This window comes from Phascolarctos cinereus, unplaced genomic scaffold (genome assembly GCF_003287225.1).
Source record: "Phascolarctos cinereus isolate Bilbo 61053 unplaced genomic scaffold, phaCin_HiC Scaffold_1;HRSCAF=81, whole genome shotgun sequence".
Classification (NCBI taxonomy): Eukaryota; Metazoa; Chordata; class Mammalia; order Diprotodontia; family Phascolarctidae; genus Phascolarctos; species Phascolarctos cinereus.
The window spans coordinates 194,881,606-194,904,404 of record NW_027555514.1 but is presented as its reverse complement, the minus strand read 5'-3'; the positions used below and the strand labels follow the sequence as shown (position 1 = coordinate 194,904,404).

The following is a 22,799-nucleotide window of genomic DNA, read 5'->3' as shown; positions in this document are numbered from 1 at the left end:
AGAGAAAAGACAGTTCTGGTCTCAAGAAGCTCACAGCCTAATGTAAATGACTATGTACAATTAGCTATATACAGGATAAATTTGAAATAATCAACAGAGGGAGGTAGGAAAGGCTTCCTGTAGAAGGTAGGATTTTAGATGAGATTTGAAGGAAGCCAGGGAAACCAGATGGCAAAGATGAGGAGAGAGAACATTACAAGTGTGGGAGAGACAGAATGAAAAAGAGCAGGGTTGGGAAACGGAGTGTGTGGTTTGAGGAACAACACAAGAAGGTCAGGTTCACTGGATTGAGAGATAGGTGGTTCGAGAGTATAAGGTGAAAAAAGAATGGAAGGAAGTAGCGGTTGGTTACACAGGGTTTTCAATGCCAAACAGAGAATATTATAGTTGATCCTAGAGATAACAGAGAGGTCAATGAAGTTTATTGGGTAGCAGGATAAGGACAGATACGAGCTTTAGGAAGTACACTGATAACCGAGTGGAGGATGGACTGGAGTGGGGAGAAACTTTAGGCAGGCTATAACAATAGTCTAGTCATGAAGTGATGAGGGCCTATGCCAGGGAGTTGGAATTGTTAGAAGAAATGTTACAAATGTGAAGTTGATAGGCTTTCTCAATGAATTGAATATAAACGGTAAAAGAGAGTAAGGAGTTCAGGATGATACCTAAATTATCAGTCTGGGAGAAATGAGAGAGTAGGATGGTGGTACCCTTGACAGTAACAGGGAAATTTGGAGAGGAGGAGGGGCAGGTTTAGCAGAAAGATAATGAGTTCGATTTTGGATATGCTGAGTTTAAGAAATCTATAGGACATCCAGTTTGAGATGTCTGAAAGGTTAGGGCTGGACAAATAAATCTGAGAATATCTGCATAAAGAAACCACAGGAGCTGATGAGATCACTGAGTGAAATAGTAGAGGGAGAAGAAAAGATGGCCACAGTTAATGGTCATGACCTGGATGAAGATCTAGCAAAGGAGAGGGAAGAGGAGGAATCAGAGAGGTAAGAGAAGAACCAGGATACAATGGGATTACAAAAATCTAGAAGAGAGAATTTCAAGGAGAAAATGGTCAACAGTGTCAAAGTCTGAAGAGAGATCAAGAGGGATGATGATTGCCTGGGTAGCACCCCCCTCCCCAATCAGATTTGGCATTTAAGAGATCATTAGAGCTAAAAGAGAATACGAGGAAAGGCATTGGAGGCACCTATTATAGAAGGGCCTTCTCAAGGAGTTTAGCCAGAAAAGGTAGAAAAGATACAGGATGACAGTTAGCAGGCAAGGACAGATCAAGGAAGGTTTTTCTGAGGAAAAGGGAGACAGGGACATGTTTGTAGACAGCAGGAAGTAGCCAGTAGAGATGGAAAAAAATGAAACAGAGATGGAAAAAAGGAAGGTAAAGTGAGAGAGGGAGCAATCTGGGGTAATCTGCTGGAGAAGACAGGGTAAATAGATTCATTTGTGTACATTAAGGAGTTTGCCTTGACAAGAAAGGACAATTACCTCCTTATGTGAGAGAAGTAAAAGAGAAGAAAGTGGTGGAAGGCATTTTAGTCATGTAAGATGCAGAGGAAAGGAGAAAGTGGGCACTCTCAGCAAATGGCCTCAATTTTTAAAATAAAATATGAGGTGAAGTTCTCAGCTGAGAGGGTAGGTAGTGTCTGGTTGTTTCAAGTGAATGAAAAAATTTAGAAAAGCCACTGTGTTTAGGGGGATAGCGAATTAATTAGGGAGGTATAAAGGATTGCCTAGCCCCTAGGGGCCCAGTTGAGATTATGTGACATATAGTGGTAGTGGAACCAATCAGCACTGTTTTGTGATTTTCTTCAGGTTTGTTTAGCAGTGTATGTGTATAGAAGCAAAAGATACTTGATGGTAGGAGAGCTCCAATGCTGTGGCTTGACAAGGCAAGATCAGGAGTATGATAATGGGGCAAGAGACTTAAGAATAGAGGAGCATATAGATCTGAACTGGTTCACTAAGTGGTCAAGCTGGAAGAGGGTGTAGTCAGTGTAAGGGGAATGGTCTCAGAAAGAACTGAGGGACTGGAGGTCACAATGTAGATGAAGAATAGACTCTGGACTTGGAAGGCAGAGATGGAGAGATGTGATCAGATAATAGGTTAATAGACTGTGATCAGATAAGGGAATTTCAGAGTTTATTAACATGGAAGTAGTGTATTTTATGGGAGATGGCAAGATCAAAGGTATGCCCATCTTTGTGTGTGATTGAGATAGGGTGGAAAAGTAGGTTGTCTTGCATCTGGGTACAAAAAAAATCAACTTCACAAGTATAAGATGTGAAAAGCATGCACAGAAGTTATTCTAAAAAAGATCTAGAAGTTTCAGTGAACCACAAGCTCATCATGAATAATGGGATACAGCTGCTGAAAAAAGTAATGCAATCTTGGGTTACACCGACAGGCCTGACTTTCAAGAACAGGGAGTATTGTGATAGTACTATTGCACTCTGCCCTTGTCAGACCTCATGTGGAGTGCTATATTCAGTTTTGGGCAACAAATTTAAGAAAATCATTGGTAATCTGAAAAGTGTTCAACAAAAGAACAAGTAGGATGGTGAAAGGTCTTGAGTTCATGACAATATCAAGGCTGATTGAAGGAACTGAGTATAATTAGTCAGGAGGAGAGAAGGCCCAGAGAGAATATTACAGTTATCTTCAAATATCTAAAGCGCTATCACATGGAGGAGGGATTACATATGTTCTTTTTGGCACCAGAGGGCAGAATCAGGAGCAATGGGTGGACACTTCAAAGAAGCAAATGTAGGCTTGATGTTAGCAAAAATCTCCAAGCAATTCAAGCTATACAAAAATGGAATGGGCTGCCTTGAGATTCATAGGTTTTCTCTCCTTGAAGGTCTTCAAGAAGTATGTGATTCTCTGGGAAAATATCTAAAACGTAAGTGAGAACAAAGCAGATTACTGCCTACTTTTGGTGATTCATAATTCACGAGGGCAAAAGTGATACTTCTAAAAGGGGTGTAAAAAATTACAAAGCCTTATGAAATAAATCGAAAAATATAGGGACAAAGATTGCTTTATTCTTACTAATGTCCACTGAAGGCAAGAGATGTAGAAATAAAAACTGATTTAGAAAGTGACCAGCTGACTAATGAGGGTATCTAAAAACGAAATCTGGACTTCTGCACCACAGCTTAGAATACAGGGATGACAGACTCCTTGCCAGGTTTGGAGCATAGCTAACACAGCCTGGTGATGATGCATTTTCCTGGTATCTTTCCAAACCAATAAAAATGGCCTTAAACTAAAAAGAGTAGGGGAAGAAAAACTGCCTATGTATATCTACCAAGCTAGGCAGCATATAGTATATACAATTAATAGAAGGAGGAAGTACTTGAGATACTCAAAAGCCTCACAGGGAACAGAATCCAAAAAAGGATAAAAAGCCAGTAGTAAAACTCATGGCTTCAAACGTTTATACACAGAAACCCAAGGTTTAGAAAACAAGCTGGGAAGGACTAGACATACAAAATCAGGTAGGCGAATTTGACCTCCTAATTATTAACACTTGGTAAGATGAATATCTTGAATGAAACAGTGCTCTACATGGGCATACCTTATACAAAAGAAGCAGGATAGATAAAGGGTAACAGAGTGGTGGAGGATGGTATACTCATATCAGGAAATTGAGGAACAGGGTGGGGGTGGGGAATAGAAAATATTTAAGTAAAGACCAACAACAAGAAAAACAAGTGAATTTTGAAAATACAAAGGAAACAATTTTGATGAAAGGAAAAAGCTATGGTATCTGATGTGGAACTCATCAATTAACTTTAATGAATTCACTGAGGGCACCTAGATGCTCTCTTACTACCTTTATAATCCTAGGTCCATGACATCATAGATTTAGAGCTAGAAAGGATCTTAGAGGTCATTAAATCCAACATCACCACCCCTCATCCAAGTTCTCTGGCTAAGATGAACTACATTTTCAAGCACCTAAAAGACCTGGCAGACATGACTACTAAGGTATTAAAAGAAATGGTTGTTAAGGTACTGCCATCAACATTTGAAGAATCATGGAATGACTTCATATGTATAAGAAGTATCATATTTCTTACCATCTCAATGGTGAGGGAGAGAGTAGAAGGAGGGAAAATTTGTAACTGAAAATGAAAATTTAAAAATAAAATTTAAATTTTCTGAAGGAAAAATCATGGAAAATGGGAAAGGAACTGCAGGATTGGTAGCCAAAAAGTCATAAATTTAAAACAAAAAAAAAGGAAGTTGACAGTCTGCAAACTACATGACAGTGAGTATGAGCTTGATTCCTAAGAATATCCTAGAGTGGATGGTTACTTACTGAGCATTTCATATCAGTGTCTTGCTTTTCTATTTGTATTCCCAGTGCTCAGCACAGTGCTTTGTAAACAGTTAAGTACGTAAATGCTTTTTCTTTCATTCATTCAATTAGAGGCAGTGTGGCACTGTGGAACAGGCCTGGAAGTCAGGAAGATCTAGGTTCAAATCCTGCTTCTAACACAAACTAGATGGCATCCTGGGCAAGTCACCTAATCTCTCAGTGGTCTAGGAAGCTCTTTTAGACTCTAAGTTGCAAAAGTGGTTAACCTGAATTAGTACAAACAGCTTCCTTTCCCAGACGCTCCTTATACCAGTGAAATCACAGGCCCAGCCCCTATGCTTATTCCCAGTGAGTATCTAATAGAGGAAGTGGTGATTACAAAGAGGCAGCATGACTTCATTAAGGACAGGTCACATCAGACTAGCTTTATTTTACTTTTTGACAGGGAAACTAAAATGACCGATCAGAAGAATGCTTCATAGATACGGTTTACCTAATTTTAGCAAAGTATCTAATACAATTCTAGTGGAAAAGATAGAGAGATGGATTAAAAACTGGCTGGATACTTAAAGATTAAACAACATCAAATTGGCAGAAGTTCAAGGGTCAGATAAAATCTCCAGAGATATCTGTTGGAACTTGAGCTGATTAAAATTTTTATTAATGATGTGGATAAAGACAGAGCCAGCATGCTCATCAAATCTGCATATGACACAAAGCAGGGATGGACAGCTAGCACACTTAAGGCTAAAGGTCAGGATCCAAGACAAGCTAGAGCACCGAGTTTAATTAAAATTAAACTTAATAGAGATAAACATAAAGTTTTACCCTTGAATTCAAAAGATCTATTTCATAAGTATAAGATAGGGAAGCATTAAGTGTCTCAAAAAAAGATCTGTGGTTTTAGTGGATTATAAACTTACTAAGAAGTAGAAGCTAAAAAATATAATTATGATCTTGATTTCATTACAAGCACAATGTCTAAGAATAAGTTGGTAGGAACCCTTACTGGTTCTCCAGCTCATTTAACAGATGAGAAAATGAGTGGTGTTTAATACACGGTTATTTGCTGATTGATTGATTGGTGGATTCCCCCTCATCTCATGCCTACAAGCAGAGGCTGAATGAGAATGTATGAAGTATGTTATAGTGGAGATTTCATGTCAGTACACATTTATATGGGCAATGAAATCCAAATACTTTTGAACTCTCATGATTAAAATATTGTAATTTACATATTCCTTTACGATGTTCTCTTACTTACGTTTTAAGGGTTCCAGATGTCATAAGTTCAGTCACCAGAACAATACATTTCTTTCCCTTTACAGTAGACTCCCAAGAATCATAGAAACGAACAATATTTGGGTGTTGAAGGCCCTTCAACATTTCAGCCTCCTCTTTAAATCTTTGCCGTTCTGACTTTGTCAACTTTCTATCCTGAAAATTAAATAAATAAAATGTGGTTAAAGTGAATTGTGATTTCAATTTCTAAGCTAACCATGGTATTAAATCTTAGTAATGAAAAACCACTTCAAATAGAAAAGGACAATATAACTCATCCAGAATATTTTTACTACAAGGGTTTGTCTCTGTTAGAGGGTATTTTGTTAGTAAAAACTGAATAAAAGTGTCAATTCATATCAACCCAAATATTTTCTTTTATGATCTTTTAAAGATTTCTGAAACCAAAGCCTTATAGCTTATTTTCACTCCAAATTAAGTGAACATGACCAATACCCCCTCAAAAAAAAAAAAGGAAAAGGAAAAAAAGAGCACAGACGATTCTTTTTCCAAGCACCCAAAATGCTCAGAATTCATCAATTTACTCTTCTTCCCTTTGCAAGCCAAAAGTATCCAAGTAAAATGAACTCATGACTACTTTTAATTTTTTCCATTTCAAACATTTATTGTCTAGTATGTACATCTGTGTTTACATAAAAATGTTGTGTGAAATACATATAACGCTTTAAAAAATTAATTCCACCAGGAAATCTACCTAGTTTGCACAGAAATATTTAAGGATTATTTTAATAAAGGAGAAAGGAAGAATTAGCTAAATGGTAATTTAGATTTTTCTTAATATCTGTGATCAGATAATTCAATATCAGTAGGCATTTCCTATATTAGCTGACAATAAACAAACATTTATACCTATCATATCCCAGGCACTTAATCAGCCACACAATATACAAAGACAAAAATAAAACAGTCCCTACGATCAAGGAATTTACACACTATTGGGGAAAAAAAAATGTGCACCAAGCAAGGACATAATAAAATATGGAAGAACTGAAAGGTTCAAGGTCAGTATAGTGAAAGGTAATCTGAAAAAGCCTCATGCAGAAGATGGTATTTGAATTTTCAAAGAAAACTCAAGATTCTAAGGGGCCAGAGTACATTACAGTGATAGGGAGGTGAGATGGGAGACAGCCTATACAAAAGCATGGAGATGGGGAAATATAATGTCATGTGTAAGGTATATATAACAAGTAGGCTAGTCACAGTTTGGCTAGCCTGTAAAATGTGTGAAGGGTTAAAAAGCGTATTCAAACAGGAAAGGTAGGCTGGGGTCAGATTGTGATGGGTTTTAAATGTCCAAGGGAAGAGTCTGAATTTGATTCCAGAAACAACAGAGAGCCACTAGAGCTTTCTGAGCAAAGGAAGTGAGTGCAAGACAAGTTCTTTAGGAATGTTACTTCAATAGTTTGTATAGATGACATATGAGAGAGAAGAAAGACTTCAGGCAAGGTGACCAATTTGAGGCTACTGTACTAGTGCAGGTTAGAAGTTATAAGGATGAGTCAGGACAATGGCTGCATGAATAAAGAGAAATAGATGAATATGAAAGATTGTGTGGAGGTAGAATTGATGAAACTTGGCAAGTGACTGGACACACTAATGAGGAAGGTTTAAAGGAGTTGAGTATAATAACACTGATGTTGTGAATCTAAGTAACTAGGAAAATGGTAGTATCCGTGGAAGAAATAAGGAAATTCAGAAGAGTAGATTTAGGGGGAAAGATAATGAGTTCTGCTTTGGACAAGCTGAGTTTGACATATCTCTTCAACATCCATTTTGAAATGCCTAATGTATCATGTATGACCGGAGTTCAAGAGACCGATTAGGGCATTTGGCAGCCATTTGTATAAAGATGAAAATTAAGCCTGTGAGAACTGATAAGATCACCAAGAAAGAATACAGAGAGTGAAGAAGAACCAGGATAGAGCCTTGGGGGACATAAACATGAAAAAGTAGGAGAACATAATTAGGAAAAATGGAAAATAATACCTAACAACAGAAACAATAATGAAAGTAACAAAATAACTGCAGTTAAACAAAGATCAACAGCTGACAAAAATAAGATGAAAAAAATCATACATATGCAGAGCAGAACAATCAATTTGAAAGAAATAGAAATCTCAGTTACTTTTGAAGACACTGAATAATAAATAATAATAAAGACATTGTGCTTAATACCTAGTTAGAGAAAATACTATAGAGTAAAAGAGTCAATATTCCTCAAGTGGAGTGGGGTCAAAAGACTCCAACCAGCATGGAGAAATGCCAAATATTTTAAGAAAAAAAAATTAATCTAAAAAATTCTAAGGCATAAAATTGCTAAATTTGAGAATTATAAAGAAAAAAAATTCTCCACTGTGAAAGAATAAAGAAGTTACATACGAAAATAAAGGATAGGCTTTTAGCTTATTACTACTGATAGTTATTTTTTTAAAAAAGGTATAAAGTTAGAAATAGACTGTGGTTTTATAATGACCAGATTATGTGTATACACACACACACACACACACACACACAAATAAAAAGGTGTTTAAACACATGAGAAACTATAGTCAGAGGTAGGGGAAGGTGAAGGCCAGTCAGGCAATAAACATTTCTCAAGCATCTATTATGTCCCAGGCACTGTGCTAAATTCAAGGGATACAAAGAAAGGTTAAAAGATAGTTCTTGCTCTCCAAGAGCTCATAACCTCATGGGAAGGGAAAGGATTAGGCTAGCCCAAGAACAAAACTATTTTTTAAAAAGAGAATAGGACACCAAAAAAAAAAAAAGGATAGGAGTAGGGTCAAAACTTTAGGGAATAAGAATTGATAGTTTAAAATTTATTAATTTAATTTATTTTTAATAGAAATAACATGTAGAAAACTGTTAAGAGATTGGTCTAGAACATCATAAGTAATTTTATATTATTTTTACAATAATTTTTTCTTGTTTTTTCACAATACCAGAATTTTTTTCTAATATCCTTCTCCCAAATAAGATTATTTCTCTCCTCCCACATAATAAATGATATCTTTAAAAAATATAAGAGAAGAAAATTAACAAAATTTATCAAAATATACGTAATTTTCCTCACCTGTGGAACTACCACTTCTACAAAAAAGCAGGAAGTCAGGGGTGGGGGCTTTTCATATCTCTCCTTTAAAGACATGATTGTTCTTTATAATTTTGTTACCATCACTTTTTTTTTTTTGCGGGGTTGGGGGAATGGTTGCTCTTTCCATTCACATTGTTGTAGTCACTGTACATATTGTTTCCTTGATTCTGCTTATTTTATTCTGCATTATTTAAATCTTTCTGTGCTTCTCTATATTCATCATATGCATTGTTTCTTACAGCACAATAACATACATACACCACAATTTATTTAGCCTTTCTCCAATTGTTTTCAATTCTTTGATATTGTGCTATAAATATTTTGGTATATATAGGAAGTTCCTTACTTACCTTACTCCTTGGGGTTTAAGTCTAACTAGTAATAACATCTCTAGGTCAAAAGGCATGGATATTTTAGTCATTTAACTTAGCCTAACTCTATGCTTTTCAGAATGGCTGTATTGATTCAGTGCTCCACCAGCAATGCACTAGTATGTTTATTTTCCCAGAACCCCTTCAACATTGAAAACACCCATCTATTGTCATTTTTGCCAATTTGCAGGGTTTGAGGTGAAAATTAAGGGTTGTATTATTTTGCATATCTCTTATTATTAGTTATTTGGAGCAATCTTTCACATGGTTATTAATAGTTTGCAATTATTCTTTTGAAAACTTTTGTTCATGCCCCTTCCACTATCTATTCTATTGAGGAAAAGATATCTGTTAGTTATCTATATTTCTTGGAAATCAAACCCTTATCTAAGAAATTTGATAGAGATTTTCTCCCTTAACAACCACTTCCCATCTTGTCCTAGGATGTATTAGTTCTGTTTATTCAGAAGCTTTTCAGTATAATTTAAATCAGAACATACTGAAGGAAACAGGTAAGTTCATTACATAACAGTGAAAGGAGTAATGAACAATAAATATTGAACAATTCTTCACTTAACATGCACCAAACAATTCAACAGTTAAATTCACTAAAGAAAGCTTCTCTACAAAAAGCAGACAAAAAAACAGTAACAGCATGGAACTTACATTCCATGGACATAACCTTCAAGAACCCAGGGTCACCTCTACCGCCCAACAAGGCATTAATCAATCAATATTTATTAAGCACCTCCTATGTACCAGGCATTATGCTAAGTTTTAGGGATTTAAAAAAGAGGCAAAAGACAGACCCCTGCCCTCAAGGAACTTACAATCTGATAGGGGATACAAACAAATGGATAAGTGAGTTATATATAGGATAAATAAAAAATAATTAAAAGAGGGAAGGCACTGGAATTAAGAAGAGTTGAAGAAGGCGGTGTGATTAGCCCTGTGCTTTAAGAAAATCACTTTAGTAGCTGAATAAAGGATGGATGGGGGGGAGGAGGGTTGGGGAAGAGGCAAGACAGGCAAACCTGCCTGCAGGCTATTGCAGTAACCAAAGGGTGAGGTGATGAAGGCCTATTAAGAGTGGGGAGCCACTAGAACGGTGGGGCACTAGAGCAGTGGCAGTATCTTGAGAGAAGGAAGGGGGCATATTAGAGAGATGTTGCAAAGGTGAAATTGGCAGGCCTTGGCAACAGCTTGGGTGAGGACACCAGGCTGCAACCCTGGAGAATTGGGAGGATGGTGTTGCCCTCTACAGTAACAGGGTAGGGGGTGGGGGGCTTAGGGCAAAGATAATGAGCTCCATTTTGGACATAAGGTGTTTAAGATGTCTACTGAACATCCAGTTTGAGCTGTCTGAAAGGTATTCGGGAGATGTGAGATTGGAAGTCAGCAGAGAGACTGAAGCAGGATAGGCAGATTTGAGAATCATCAGCAGAAGTAAGTCCATGGGAGCTGATGAGATCACCAAGTAGTACAGAAGGAGAAGATGACCCAAGCAGGACATGAACCTGTTCATGTCCCTGAGGGAACCCTGAGAGACATCTATGGTTGCTGTCTGGAAGAGGATCCAAAAAAGGAGCAGTCAGTTACATAGGAGAACCAAGAGGGTGGTGCTCTAAAAACCTTGCAAAAAGTGAGTATTAAGAAAGACAGAGTGATCAACAGTGTTGAAGGCTGCAGAGACAGAGGTGATGGAGAATGAGGACTGGAAAAGACCATATTGGATTTGGTAACAAAAAGATCACTTGTAATTAGAGAGAGCAGTTTTGGTAAAATAGTGAAATGATGAGACTTAGTAGGGATGAAAGGATCAAGTAAGGGTTTTTTTGTTTTTGTTTGTTTTTAGGATAGGAGAGACATGGGCATGATTGCAGACAGAAGAAAATGAGCCAGTAGAGAGGAACAGATAGAAAGTAAGTGAAAAGTTAGGAATGACAGAGCAGACAATCTGTTGGAGAAGATAGGACTGAATGGGTTCACCTGAACAAATAGAGGGGTTGGCCTTGATAAGGCTTAAGGTCATTTTACCATGTGCGAGAGAGGTGAAAGAGGAGAAAGTAGAAGGAACCTGACTGAACCCACGGAGATGAGAAAGAGAGGAGAATAGAGTGTTCACAGAGAATGGCCTCATTTTTTTCAGTAAAATATGAGGCAAGGTTCTCAGCTGAGAAGTTAGGGCTGGGGAGCCATGAGAGGAGGGATGACAAGATTTGGAAGACCTGATGTGGAGAGTGAGATAGTGAGTTCATAAAGGAAGTATAGTAGGATTGCCTGGCAGCAGTGAGGGCCCTGTTGAGGTCATATAACATATAATTTGTGATGGACTCAATCAGAAAGGTTGCGTGAGTTTCTCTACTTTCATTCAGCAGCATGTGGATAGAATCAAAGGCAACAAGTGATGGGAGTGAACCAAGGCTAAAACTTAGTTGGGCATAACCGGCAATATAAGAGGTCTAGGGATTCAAGAAAGGAGGACAGTATAGAACTGAATTGATTCACCAAGGATAGGTAAAGATGGGGAGGAGAGAATGACTACTGTAGGGGGGGAGAGAACTGAGAGGTCAAGACTAGCAGTCATGGTGTGGATAAAGAACAGGATTATGTAAGGAAGGCAGAGGGAGAGGTGAAAAGCCAATAGACCATGGCTGGGTAAGGGGATTTCATAATTCTTTTTTTTTTTTAATTTCAGAATTCTTGAACATGGAAGTAGACATCTGTGGGTGATGGCAAAATCAACAGCATAACTATGTTTATGTGAGGCTGACATACGATGGAGGTAAGCAGGTTGGAAAATTGAGTGGTTAAGATGTTTGAGGGAGAATCAATATTCAAGCTGAAGTATCCAGTATGAGGACAGGAGTTGGAGAGGAAAGAAAAACTGTAAGCCAGGTATCAAAACAAGGGGAGTGATTTGGGGGTCTGCAAACAACAGCTACCAGGATTTTGATTGGGTGGCAGATATAAATAGCATCAACCTCAAAGAAAGAGATGTGATGGAGGAAGGGAGAGAACCTAAAAGTGGCAACGGGGAGCAAGGCATTCCAACATTCTCACCTCAACCAGAGAGTGAGCGAAGATGTAGTCAGCACTGGAAAGGATGTCCCGGGAGGCTGGGTCATCAGGAGGAAACTAGGTTTCAATAAGAGCTAGTAGATAGAAGGAGTGGGAGAGAGAAAGATTTAAGATGAAGAAAAGTTTGTTGCCTATGGAATAGCATTTCAGAGAACACAATGGAGGGGCTTGGTACAGTTAGGATGAGACTGGGGTGGGAGGGGTTGAGGGGACAGGAGTGAGGAATTGGGTGTGGAACAGGGTTTGGATGATAATCGATAGTAATTCTGAGTCACTGCTATATCAGGTATGAGAGTGTTCATCACTGAGTGGAGGGTGCCACTCCTCTATCCTCAAAGGGTAGGCACAGCAAGAGATGGGAGGCCTGAAGTCAAAGTGAGGTTTGTTCTTTGCACTGGGATTTCTCCACATTCTATTTTGGACTGTGACTGGCAAAAGGAGGTGAAAGATGCCTTGTGCTAGTACAAATGGAAGTGGTGGTTGTGGGGCAGAGAGGGAAGATGTGCACTCCTAGCAGCCTTTCCTCAGGAGGCATGCTGTACCCAGAAGATTCAGGGCACCTGCACACCCATGATCTAAGGTATTCTCTCAGCTGAGGAGGCTGACTATGAGGTGCCAGCAGAAAGCATCAGAATAGGTCTTTGTACCAGGTTCTATCATGCTGGAAAGACTTAAGTTGTAGGCCCAGGAACACACCAAGTCTTTTCCAAGGAGGAGTCTAGTGAAACATGGAGAAGGCATATCACCAAGAGGCTTGAGATTAGTGATGAAACATTTTTTGCTACTGCAACTCACAAAATAAACAAAAGTGAATTATTTTCCTCAGACTTGTATAGTTCCCTTCTACTTCAGCAAAGGTGATAGAAGGCTGGTTCCAAGCAGTTTTTATACTGTCAGCAAACTAATTTGACTGTTGGTACATGAAATATGAGATTTTTGTCCAACAATCATCAAATGGTCATAATTTCTGGAGAACCTAAATCATATCAACCTTGATGTTCTTAGTATAAATGAAATCTGAAGAAATAAGCAAGTTGCAGCTAAATGAAAGGATGATTCAAAGCTTCTCCTTAGATAAAGAAAGAATTTGGTGAAGGGGTTACAAAAAAAAACTATTTCATGGACCATTTGATCATAATGTATTACAGTACTATAGACAGGAATTTGCAAAAGGACCACCATGAAAATAAGTATGATTTATGTAGTAACATCAGTTGCTGAGAACCAAGTCGTCAAGAAATCGTCAAGAAATCCTATAAAAAACTTGATAATATCCAACAAATCAATCAACACATTCTCTTTCACTTGGTAGCTTCATTCAATGCAAAGGTGAAAAAAGGTAAGGATGGGGTGAAACATACGGGAAAAAGAAATGAGAGGGGCCAAAGACTAGCAGATTATATAAAAACCTCACACCTTTCTAACATGAACATTTCCTTCAAAAAAAGAATGATGTGTTATCCCTAAATGAGGTGTCCATGTGCTTTCTTCTATAATTGACAGGACTAATATAAAAATTTTATAATAAAAGTAGTAATGATAAAGTTATAACATGCAATTAAGATTTAATCCTGCAGTTAAATAAGGTACCGAAAATTTTAAAATGGGAAATGAACCATAGAAATGATAACACTATGATAATTTCCCTCAACAGTTAAACCAATGTAAATTAATTGCTAAAACAAGGAGACCAAATAATCCAAGAGAGCACCTTAGTCAGAAAATGTCCAACTTACTTGCCAAACAGAGCAAAACAGCCACCACAGGCAAAGCCAGGTTAGAAGGAAAACTTATCTATAAAGTCTTACAAAGAATGATGATGGAACAGTATCATTTCATGAAGCAGAAAATCAGTGAAGGGTAAAACTTGTCTAAAGAAGGCCTAACAAAATATCCAAGTAAGCAAACTAATCCCAGGATGAAAAGGGAGAGGACCACAAACAGAACAAAAACGGAAAATGATTACAAATATTGTTTCATCATACTTGGATCCTGCTTCATAGTATCTGCTTACAGAGGAGGTAGAAATGGCACTGGTGACAAAAAAGATAGGAAAAGTAGCCAGATCAGTTCAAGTATATAGGAAATCTGTGATGGAGGCAACTGAACCTGATGGAGGGTACTGAAGGACCAATTTACACATTACCTAAGAAAAGGAAGGAACACTAATACATTTTGGGTGGAGGATGAATTGTGCCGTTGATTCTTTTTTTATTTTTTCCATACGCTTTTGAGTTTGAAAATTTTTCTCCCTTTTCTTCCCCCCCCCCAGACGGCACACAATCTGATATAGGCTTTACATTTACATACCCATTAAACATATTTTCACATTAGTGAAGTTGTAAGTAAAAATTAAAACCAATAGGAGGAACCATCAGAAAGATGAAACAAAACTCAACAGAAGGTAAAAATAAGTGAGAGCGATTCGACTTCCATAGTTCTTTCTTTGGATGTGAACAGCATTATCCATCCCGAGGCCTCTGGAAATGTCTTAGATCCTCATAATGCTGAGAAGGGTTCAGTTTAACAGTCTTAGTCATTGCATAACATGGCTGTTATTGTGTACAAAGTCCTCTTGGTTCTGCTCACTTCACTCAGCATCAGACCATGTAAGTCTTTCCAGGTTTTTCTGAAGTCAGCCTGTTCATCATTTCTCATAGCACAATAGTATTCCATTACATTCATATACCACAACTTGCTCAGCCATTCCCCAATGGTAGGCATCCTCTCAATTTCCAATTCTTTGCCACCACAAAAAGAGCTGCTATGAATATTTTTGTACATGTGGGTCCTTTTCCCATTTGTTTGATCTCTTTGGGATATAGCCCTAGAAGTGCTATTGCTGGATCAAAGTGGGCCATTGATTCTTGAAAACAATTTGGAACTAGGAACCCAACAGTTGCTAGATTAGGCTCACAATAAGATCAAAGCAAGAGAAGATCCCTCATGTTTATATTTATAGCACTATAAGAAATAACTAAAGGGATAGACATTTATGAACTGATGCAGAGTGAAATGAGAAGAATCAGGAAAACAATACTAGCAACACTGTAAAGAAAAATAAATTTTAAAGACTTAAGAACTCTGATCAATACGATGACCAACAATTCCAGAGTACCCTTGGAAAAGCATGCTACCTTCCTCTTGATAGAGGATAAAACTCCTGTAAGATTATATTCAATTTTGCTGGCTACATTAATTAATTAATTAATTCATTCTTTCTTTCTTTCTTTCTTTTTGTGAAGCAATCTGGGGTAAGTGAGTTGCGTAGGGTCACAAAGATAGTAAGTGTCATGTGTCTGAGGTCAGATTTGAACTCAGGTCCCTCCTGACTTCAGGGCCGATGCTCTAATCACTGCGCCACCTGGCTGCCCCTAAGCTAGGTTATTCTTGGTTGCAATCCTAGCTCCTTTGACTTCCAGAATAGACTCTTGCATTAGTTTTTCCTTGACCTGAAGGTTCTGTAATTTGATTATAAGCAGGAGGTGATTGGTACATGCTATCAATTTCTACTTTGTCTTCTGGTTCTAAGATATCTATGTAGTTTTCCTTGATAATTTCTTGAAATATGATGTATAGACTGACTTTTTTTTTATCATGGCTTCCAAGTTATTCAATAATTCTTATATTCTCTCCCTGATCTATTTTCTAGTTTGTTTTCCCTATGAAATATTTCACATTTTCTTCTATTTTTTTCATTCTTTTGACTTTGTTTTTATTGCTTTCTTGTTGTACTTGTGTTCAATTTGCATTTTTCTTTAAGGCTTTGCTTGTAGATACTTTCAAGTCATTGTCTTCTTCTTGAGTTTCCCTGTCATTATAGTAGCTCTTTATGGCCAGGTTCTTTTTTGTTGCTGTTTGTTCATTTTTTTTTTCCAGCTTGATGCTTGACTTTGGATTTTATGTTGGAGTTAGGCTCTGTTGACCTCTTAAGGAGAAGAATGAGCTTTAGGTTTTTGTGTCCTACTGTTTTCTCAGCTACGGCCTGTAAGTTTTTGATGCTTACAAATTGGTATGATCTGGGTGTGGTCTGATCATTGCCCTCATAGTCTGAGTTCTGGTCCTTACCCAGGTAGGACCTCAGCAACTACTCCTTTCCATCCTGGAACTACAATCCAGAACTGGTAATCGACCTACCAAATGGTTCCCAATCCTGAACCCAGTGCTAACACAGAGGTTTGCCCGGGATCTCTTTCTGACCAGGTAGTCAGTCTCCTTACCAACCTTTCATGTTGAGCTCTACTGACGCTGCCCCAACAGTCCACAGCCTGTGCCACTTCTCCCACTCTGTGCTCTATTCTAACTGCCACCCAATGGTCTTCGGACCTCTCTTTCTCTCCTCCCAAGCTGTCCTGAGCTGGAAGAATGACACACATGAATTCGGGTTTGTTATTCCACTCAGAAGTGAGTTTGACACTTTCAGGATGTTTAGACAAGTGGGTAAGGAGAGGTCAGGTTTTGCTCCCAGGTGACAGAATTCAAGGTGAAAATTAAACATACATTTTTCAGACATGTGTAATGTGGGAATGTATTTTGCTTATAGTTATATTTGGTAAAGGGTTATTTTTCTTCCCCTAATGAAAGGAGTTAAAAGGAGGGAGTCAACAACAGGTAAGTTAAAGTTAAATGCTGAATTTAGCAATTTCAAGTATAATCTTTTTTTCTGTTCTATTCAGTAAACGGTAATGCTCATTTTATTTGTTATTTTTTGTTACATTCAGAGCTAATTTTTTTAAAAGTATAACAATTTCTGAAGAAATAAACACAAATTATCAATGAAAATGGCTATCTGGACAGGGTCACAGATATACTTTTTCACACCAAAGAACACATAATTCTCATATTATGTAGGCTACAGGTAATGTAAGGTTAAAATGTCACCCAGTACTCTTTATGAAGCAAACAGGATGCTGATTTTTTAAGACCTGGCAAATACCACTACTAGATCTGTATCCCAAAGAGATTTCAAAAAGGTGGAGGGGGAGAAGGGTGTTAAGGACCTGTTTATACAGATTTATAGTAGTTCTTTTAAGAATTGGAAATTGAGGGGCAGCTACCTGGTGCAGTAGATAGAGCACTGGCCCTGAAGTCAGGAGGACCCGAGTTCAAAGCCGGCCTCAGACCAAACACTTGACACTTACTAGCTGTGTGACCCTAGACAAGTCACAATTGCCTAATTAAAACATAATAATAATTAAAAAAATAACTGGAAATTGAGGGGATGTTCCTCAATTGGGGAATGGCTGAACAAGTGTGGTATGTAATTATAATGGAATATTATTGTGCTATAAGAAATGATGAGCAAGATGATTTCAGAAAAACTTACATGAATTGGTACTGAGTGAAGTCAGCAGAACCAGAACATCACACACAGTAACAGTAATATTTTATGATGAGCAAATGTGAGTGACTTAGCTATTTTCAGTAATACAATGATCTAAGACAGGGGTGGGGAACCTGAGGCCTCAAGGCCACATGTAGCCCTCTAGTTCCTCAACTTCGGGAGGCCCTTTGACTAAATCCAAACTTTACAGAACAAATCCTCTTAATAAGAGGATTTGTTCTGTAAAACTTGGACTCAGTCAAAAGGCTGTACCCGAGGACCTAGAAGGCCCCATGTGGCCTTGAGACACAAGTTCCCCACCCCAATCTAAAACAATCCTAAAGGGCTCATGATGAAAAATGCTATCCGCCAGAGAAAAAACTGATGGCATCTGATTACAGATCAAAGAATACTGTTTTTCACTTTCCTTCTTTAATTTTTTTTGGGGGGGTTTTCATGTCCCCCCCCAAAATGATTAATATGGAAATGTTTTACATGATTGTACATGTATAACCCATATCAGACAACTTACATTTGGAACTCAAAACTTTTAAAAAACTGAATGTTAAAAACTGTTTTTACACGTAATTTTTTTGGGGAAATAAAGTATTATTTTTTTAAAAATCTAGCACAAAGATAACATGAAACAGAGAAAGAACATGAAAAAACACAGAAACCAGTCTCCTTATGAAATATAAATTAAAAAAATGCCAAATGCATAGCAGCTAAAAGAATACAGCAAATACATTTTAAAAAATTATTAATTATGCAAGCAAGATTTGTACTGGATTAAGCAATTCTGATTCAACATCAGAAAAAAGCATACAAAAATTAAGACACTGGTGGCTATTGGGGAATTAGATTGGCTAAATTATATTTACCTCCATGACACTTTCTTTCCTTCACCAAAAAGTTCAATGCCTGGCTCACAGTTTCTCTTTTCACCAACTCCTGCCCTCATACCAGGGGATTTCACCATACATAGACCCTCTCTCAACCTTCCAGTTCTTCAACTTATTCAATTTTCATAACCCACTCCTTCATTCCACCTCACCTACACATAGGGTCATACCCTTGATCTCCTGAACACCAGAAAATGTATCACTTCCATGTTCGTGAACTTTGAAACTCCTTTATCTGATAACAATGTTATTCCACCTCCCTTCTGCCTTGTCATCCCAAACCCAAAACCTATTTTTTCATTTTTCCTTCTAAGTTCCAAACTGTCTTCCTCCTTCCTTCCCTCCCCAACCCTACTAGGGAAGGCTACTATTTGACACAAATTTATAAATATATGTAAAATCATACTATGCATACTTCTATTTGTCAGTTCTTTCTCTGGAAGTGTCCTTTGTAGTTGATCTGAGTATTTATAGTTCTCAGAATAACTTGGTTGTTCACAGCTGTTCTTCAAATAATACTGCTGTTATACTCCATACAATGTTCTCTCAGCTCTGCTCATTTAACTTTTTATTATTACATGCATCTTTCCGTGTTTTTATAAAAACCTACTCATCATTTCTTATAGCACAGTAGTATTCCATCATAATCATATACCACAACTTATTTAGCCATTCCCCTACTGATGGGCATCCCCCTAATTTCCAATTCTTTGCCACCACAAAGAGAGCTGCTATAAATATTTTATAACATCTAGGCCCTTTCCCTTTTTCCCTGATCACCTTGGGAAACAGACCTTAGTGGTATTTCTGGGTCAAAGGGCATACACAGTTTTATAACTCTTTGGACATAATTCCAGACTGCTCTCCAAAATGGCTGGATCAGTTCACAGTTCCACCAACTGTGTATTAGTGTTCCACATTCCCTCCAGCATGTTATTTTCACCTTCTATAATTTTAGCCAATCTAACTGTTGTAAGATGACATCTCTAAGTTGTTTTAATTTGCATTTCTCTAATCAATAACAATTTAGACCATTTTTTCAAATGACTATATATAGCCTTGATTTCTTCTTCCAAAAGCTGCCTGCTCATACACTTTGACCATTTATCAACTGGAGGCCAAAACCTATTCTTCATATTCACTGTCAACTCCAGGCCTTTCACCCCTCAATTGAAACAGGGTAGGTGGTTAACAGTAGATAAACTGCTGTGCCTGGAGTCAGAAAGACCAGAGTTCAACACTAGCCTCAGACACTTAACTTGACTCTAGGCAAATCACTTAATCTCAGTCTTCCTCAGTTTCCTCATTTGTAAAATGAGGATAACAGTACCTACATCTCAAGGTTGTTTTGATCACATGATGTATTTGTACAGTATTTTGCAAACCTTAAAGTGCTATACAAATGCTAGCTGTTATATTATTATGTATAATATAATTATACAACATATAATTACATATTAAATGAGGATGATGATGATGATGATGATGATGACGATGACGTGTTCCCAGGCTATCATCCCTGCATTGGCTATCCTTTCATTCCCTGCCCATCTGGCCAGCTTGGTGAACCAGTTCCACTCTGCTCTGTCATCTTCTTGGAGTGCTGTAACCCTTTATCCAACTGAAGATCTTGCCTCGCCAAGACTCAGCCCTGGATCACTCCCACTGTCTGTTGCCTTTACTTACATACAAATGTTACTAAACAAAGTTAGAGATTAAAAGGAAAAAGAAAAAGAAAAAGAAAAAAGAAAACAACAACAAAGAAATCCTCTGCTGACTGGGTTCACAACAAAATTTATGTTACATAATTGCAACTGGGCCCTCACTCTAAAAGGTGATATCAGTTTACAATTCCCTAATTAACTCACTTATCTCATTTACCATAGAATCTATTCCAAACATCCCTCCTTTAACTCATCCTTCATTAAACTTGCTCTGGCTTCCAAGCCACTCACATTGTCAGATGAGAACCATGCCTCATACTTTACAGAAAAAATTGAGGCTGTTAGCCAAGAGCTTGCTCTTCTCCCATTCTCAACTTACCTCCCAAATGTCATCCACCATATTCTTCTCCCTCATGGCCATCTCACATAATGAGGTGGATCTTATTCTTGCCCGGACAAACACCTCTTCATGCACAAGTGAATCCATTTCATCCTTTCTTCCCCTCTCTTTTGTGCCTACTCTCTCAACTTACTATCAACTTCTTCAGGTTCACTGGCTGCTTCCCTACTGTAGCCTACAAACATCATCCCCACAGTGCCAGGGCACTTTAAAATGTTTACTGACTGACAAACACACCCATGCCTCTTCATCCTCTAAACAATCCTCACTTGATCCATCTCCCTGGTATCGTCCAATAGCTTCTCTGCCTTCTGAGGTTAAGCTCCTTAAGAAGGTCAGCAGAGGAGCCTCCATTTTCTCTCCTCTCACCCCTCTTCTTATGTCTCTGCAAGCTGGCTTCCAACCTCATCACTCAATTGAAACTGTTCTCTCCAAAGTTACCAATGGATGTCTTTAATCATCCAATAGCTTTTCCTCAAAACTGCTCTCTTGTGGTTTTACTTTTTAACCATTCAATCTGAGTCTCCTTTACTGGTTCTTCATCCAGATCACACCTGTTATGGACTACCTCCCAAAACTCTGTCCTCTGTACCCTCTTCTCTTCTCCTTTTATACTATTTCACTTGGAGATATCATTACTTCCCATAGATCCAACTACAGGCAATTTTCACTTTACATAAATTTGTATTACACAAATTCAACTTTATGTAAAACCAAACCAACTATGTTAACTTTACTGTACAGTACTGTGTGCTCTCTCTTTTTCTCCCCTCCTGCCCCTGAATTCAAACTCTGTGGCCTCCCACTGCCCCCCCTCCCTGAAGAAAACCTTAAAAAAACAAACAAAAAGAAAAACCCTCAAAGTGAAAGCAAAAGAACAGAAATGTGGAGACTGCTGCTGCCATCACCAGATCTGGAGCTTGGCTGGTGACCTCTGGAGCCAAGAGAGGAAACTTTTGCCTCACTCTGCTCACATGCCCATGTGTCCAGCCCCCCTATGTTTGTCTATGCCTAGGCACCAGGTGTCCCTGGTTCCTGTGTGCCCCCCATCCTCTCCTATTTCTGTCCGGGCCCCTGCATGTTCTTCCTCTTGATTCTGGCCAGGCCCCCATATGGCTGGCCCTAGTCCCCCCCTCCTGCTCTCCTTTCTCTGTTCTAAGACCCCTTACTTCGCAGCAGCAGATTTATCTGTCTGCAGACAAACGCGCATTACATAAAAATTGAGACTTAAAGAAAGGTCCACTGTCTGTATCATCTTTATACAGATGATTATCAGATTTATTTGTCCAACCTCAGCTTCTCTCCCAACCTCCAGTCTTGCTGTGTATTGGACATCTTAAACTGGATATCCTGCAGAGATCTTAAATTCAACATGCCTAAAATTGAACTTTGATTAAGTTCCCCCCAAAACCTCCCTTCTTTCCTAACTTTCCTATTACTTCTCAGTCTCTCACACTTGCAACCTAGGTGTCATTGCGACTCCTCACTCTAACCTCTCATATCCAATTCATTGCCAAGGCCTATCAATTTTATTTTCATAACATGTCTTGCATACACTCCCTTCTCTCTTCTGACACTGCTGGCACCCTGTTGTATGTAGGCCCTTATAACCTCATGCTTGGACAACAATAATATGCTGATTGGTGTCCCTACCTTAAATCTCTCTTCACTACAATCCATTCTCTAGTCATTTGTTCAAACTGATCTTTATAAAGCACATTTTGACTACATCACCTCCTCTATTCAATCAATTCCAGTGGCTCCCTACTGCCTTAAGGATCAAATACAAATCCCTGGTTTAGCTTTTGAAGTCCTCCATAACTTTGCCACTCCCTACCTTTTCAATCTTACTCCTCACACTACCCTCTCTTTCTATGTACTCTGCAACAATGACACGGGCTTCCTTGCTATTCCTAAAACTAGATAATCCATCTTCCAATTTCAGGCATTTTCACTTGCCCTTCCATGCCCAGAATGTTCTCCCTTCCTCCTCCTCATCTCCTAACTTTCCTGGCTCCCTTTAAGTCTTAGCTAAAATCCTACCTTCTGCAAGATGTCCCTTATCCTACCAACCTCTGTGGATTATTTCAAATTTATCTTGTATACAGAGAAGAACTTGGGGCAGGAGGATTGATCAGAATGCTACTGAAATAGAGTCCAGGTGAAAAATAATGAGACTCCAAACTAGGGTGGTGCTTGCATGAGTAAAGGGGGAAAATGAGGGGCTGTCTATGTACATAAAACTGACAAGACTTAACAAATGAATGGATATGGAAGTGTGAGAGAATGTATTAAGGGTGACAAATAAGTTATGGAATCTAA

At 38.2% G+C, this 22,799-nt stretch overlaps 1 protein-coding gene across 9 annotated transcripts in view; it reads right to left on the bottom strand.

Annotated features, from left to right (window-relative positions):
- WNK1 (WNK lysine deficient protein kinase 1) overlaps window positions 1–22,799 on the bottom strand; it is a 154,998-nt gene that overhangs the window by 82,313 nt on the left and 49,886 nt on the right. For all 9 annotated transcript variants that reach the window (XM_021001477.2, XM_078156046.1, XM_078156041.1 and 6 more), the window contains one exon: window positions 5,605–5,777. In XM_021001477.2, the coding sequence (XP_020857136.1) occupies window positions 5,605–5,777 (173 nt within the window). The remainder of the gene's footprint in view (window positions 1–5,604; window positions 5,778–22,799) is intronic.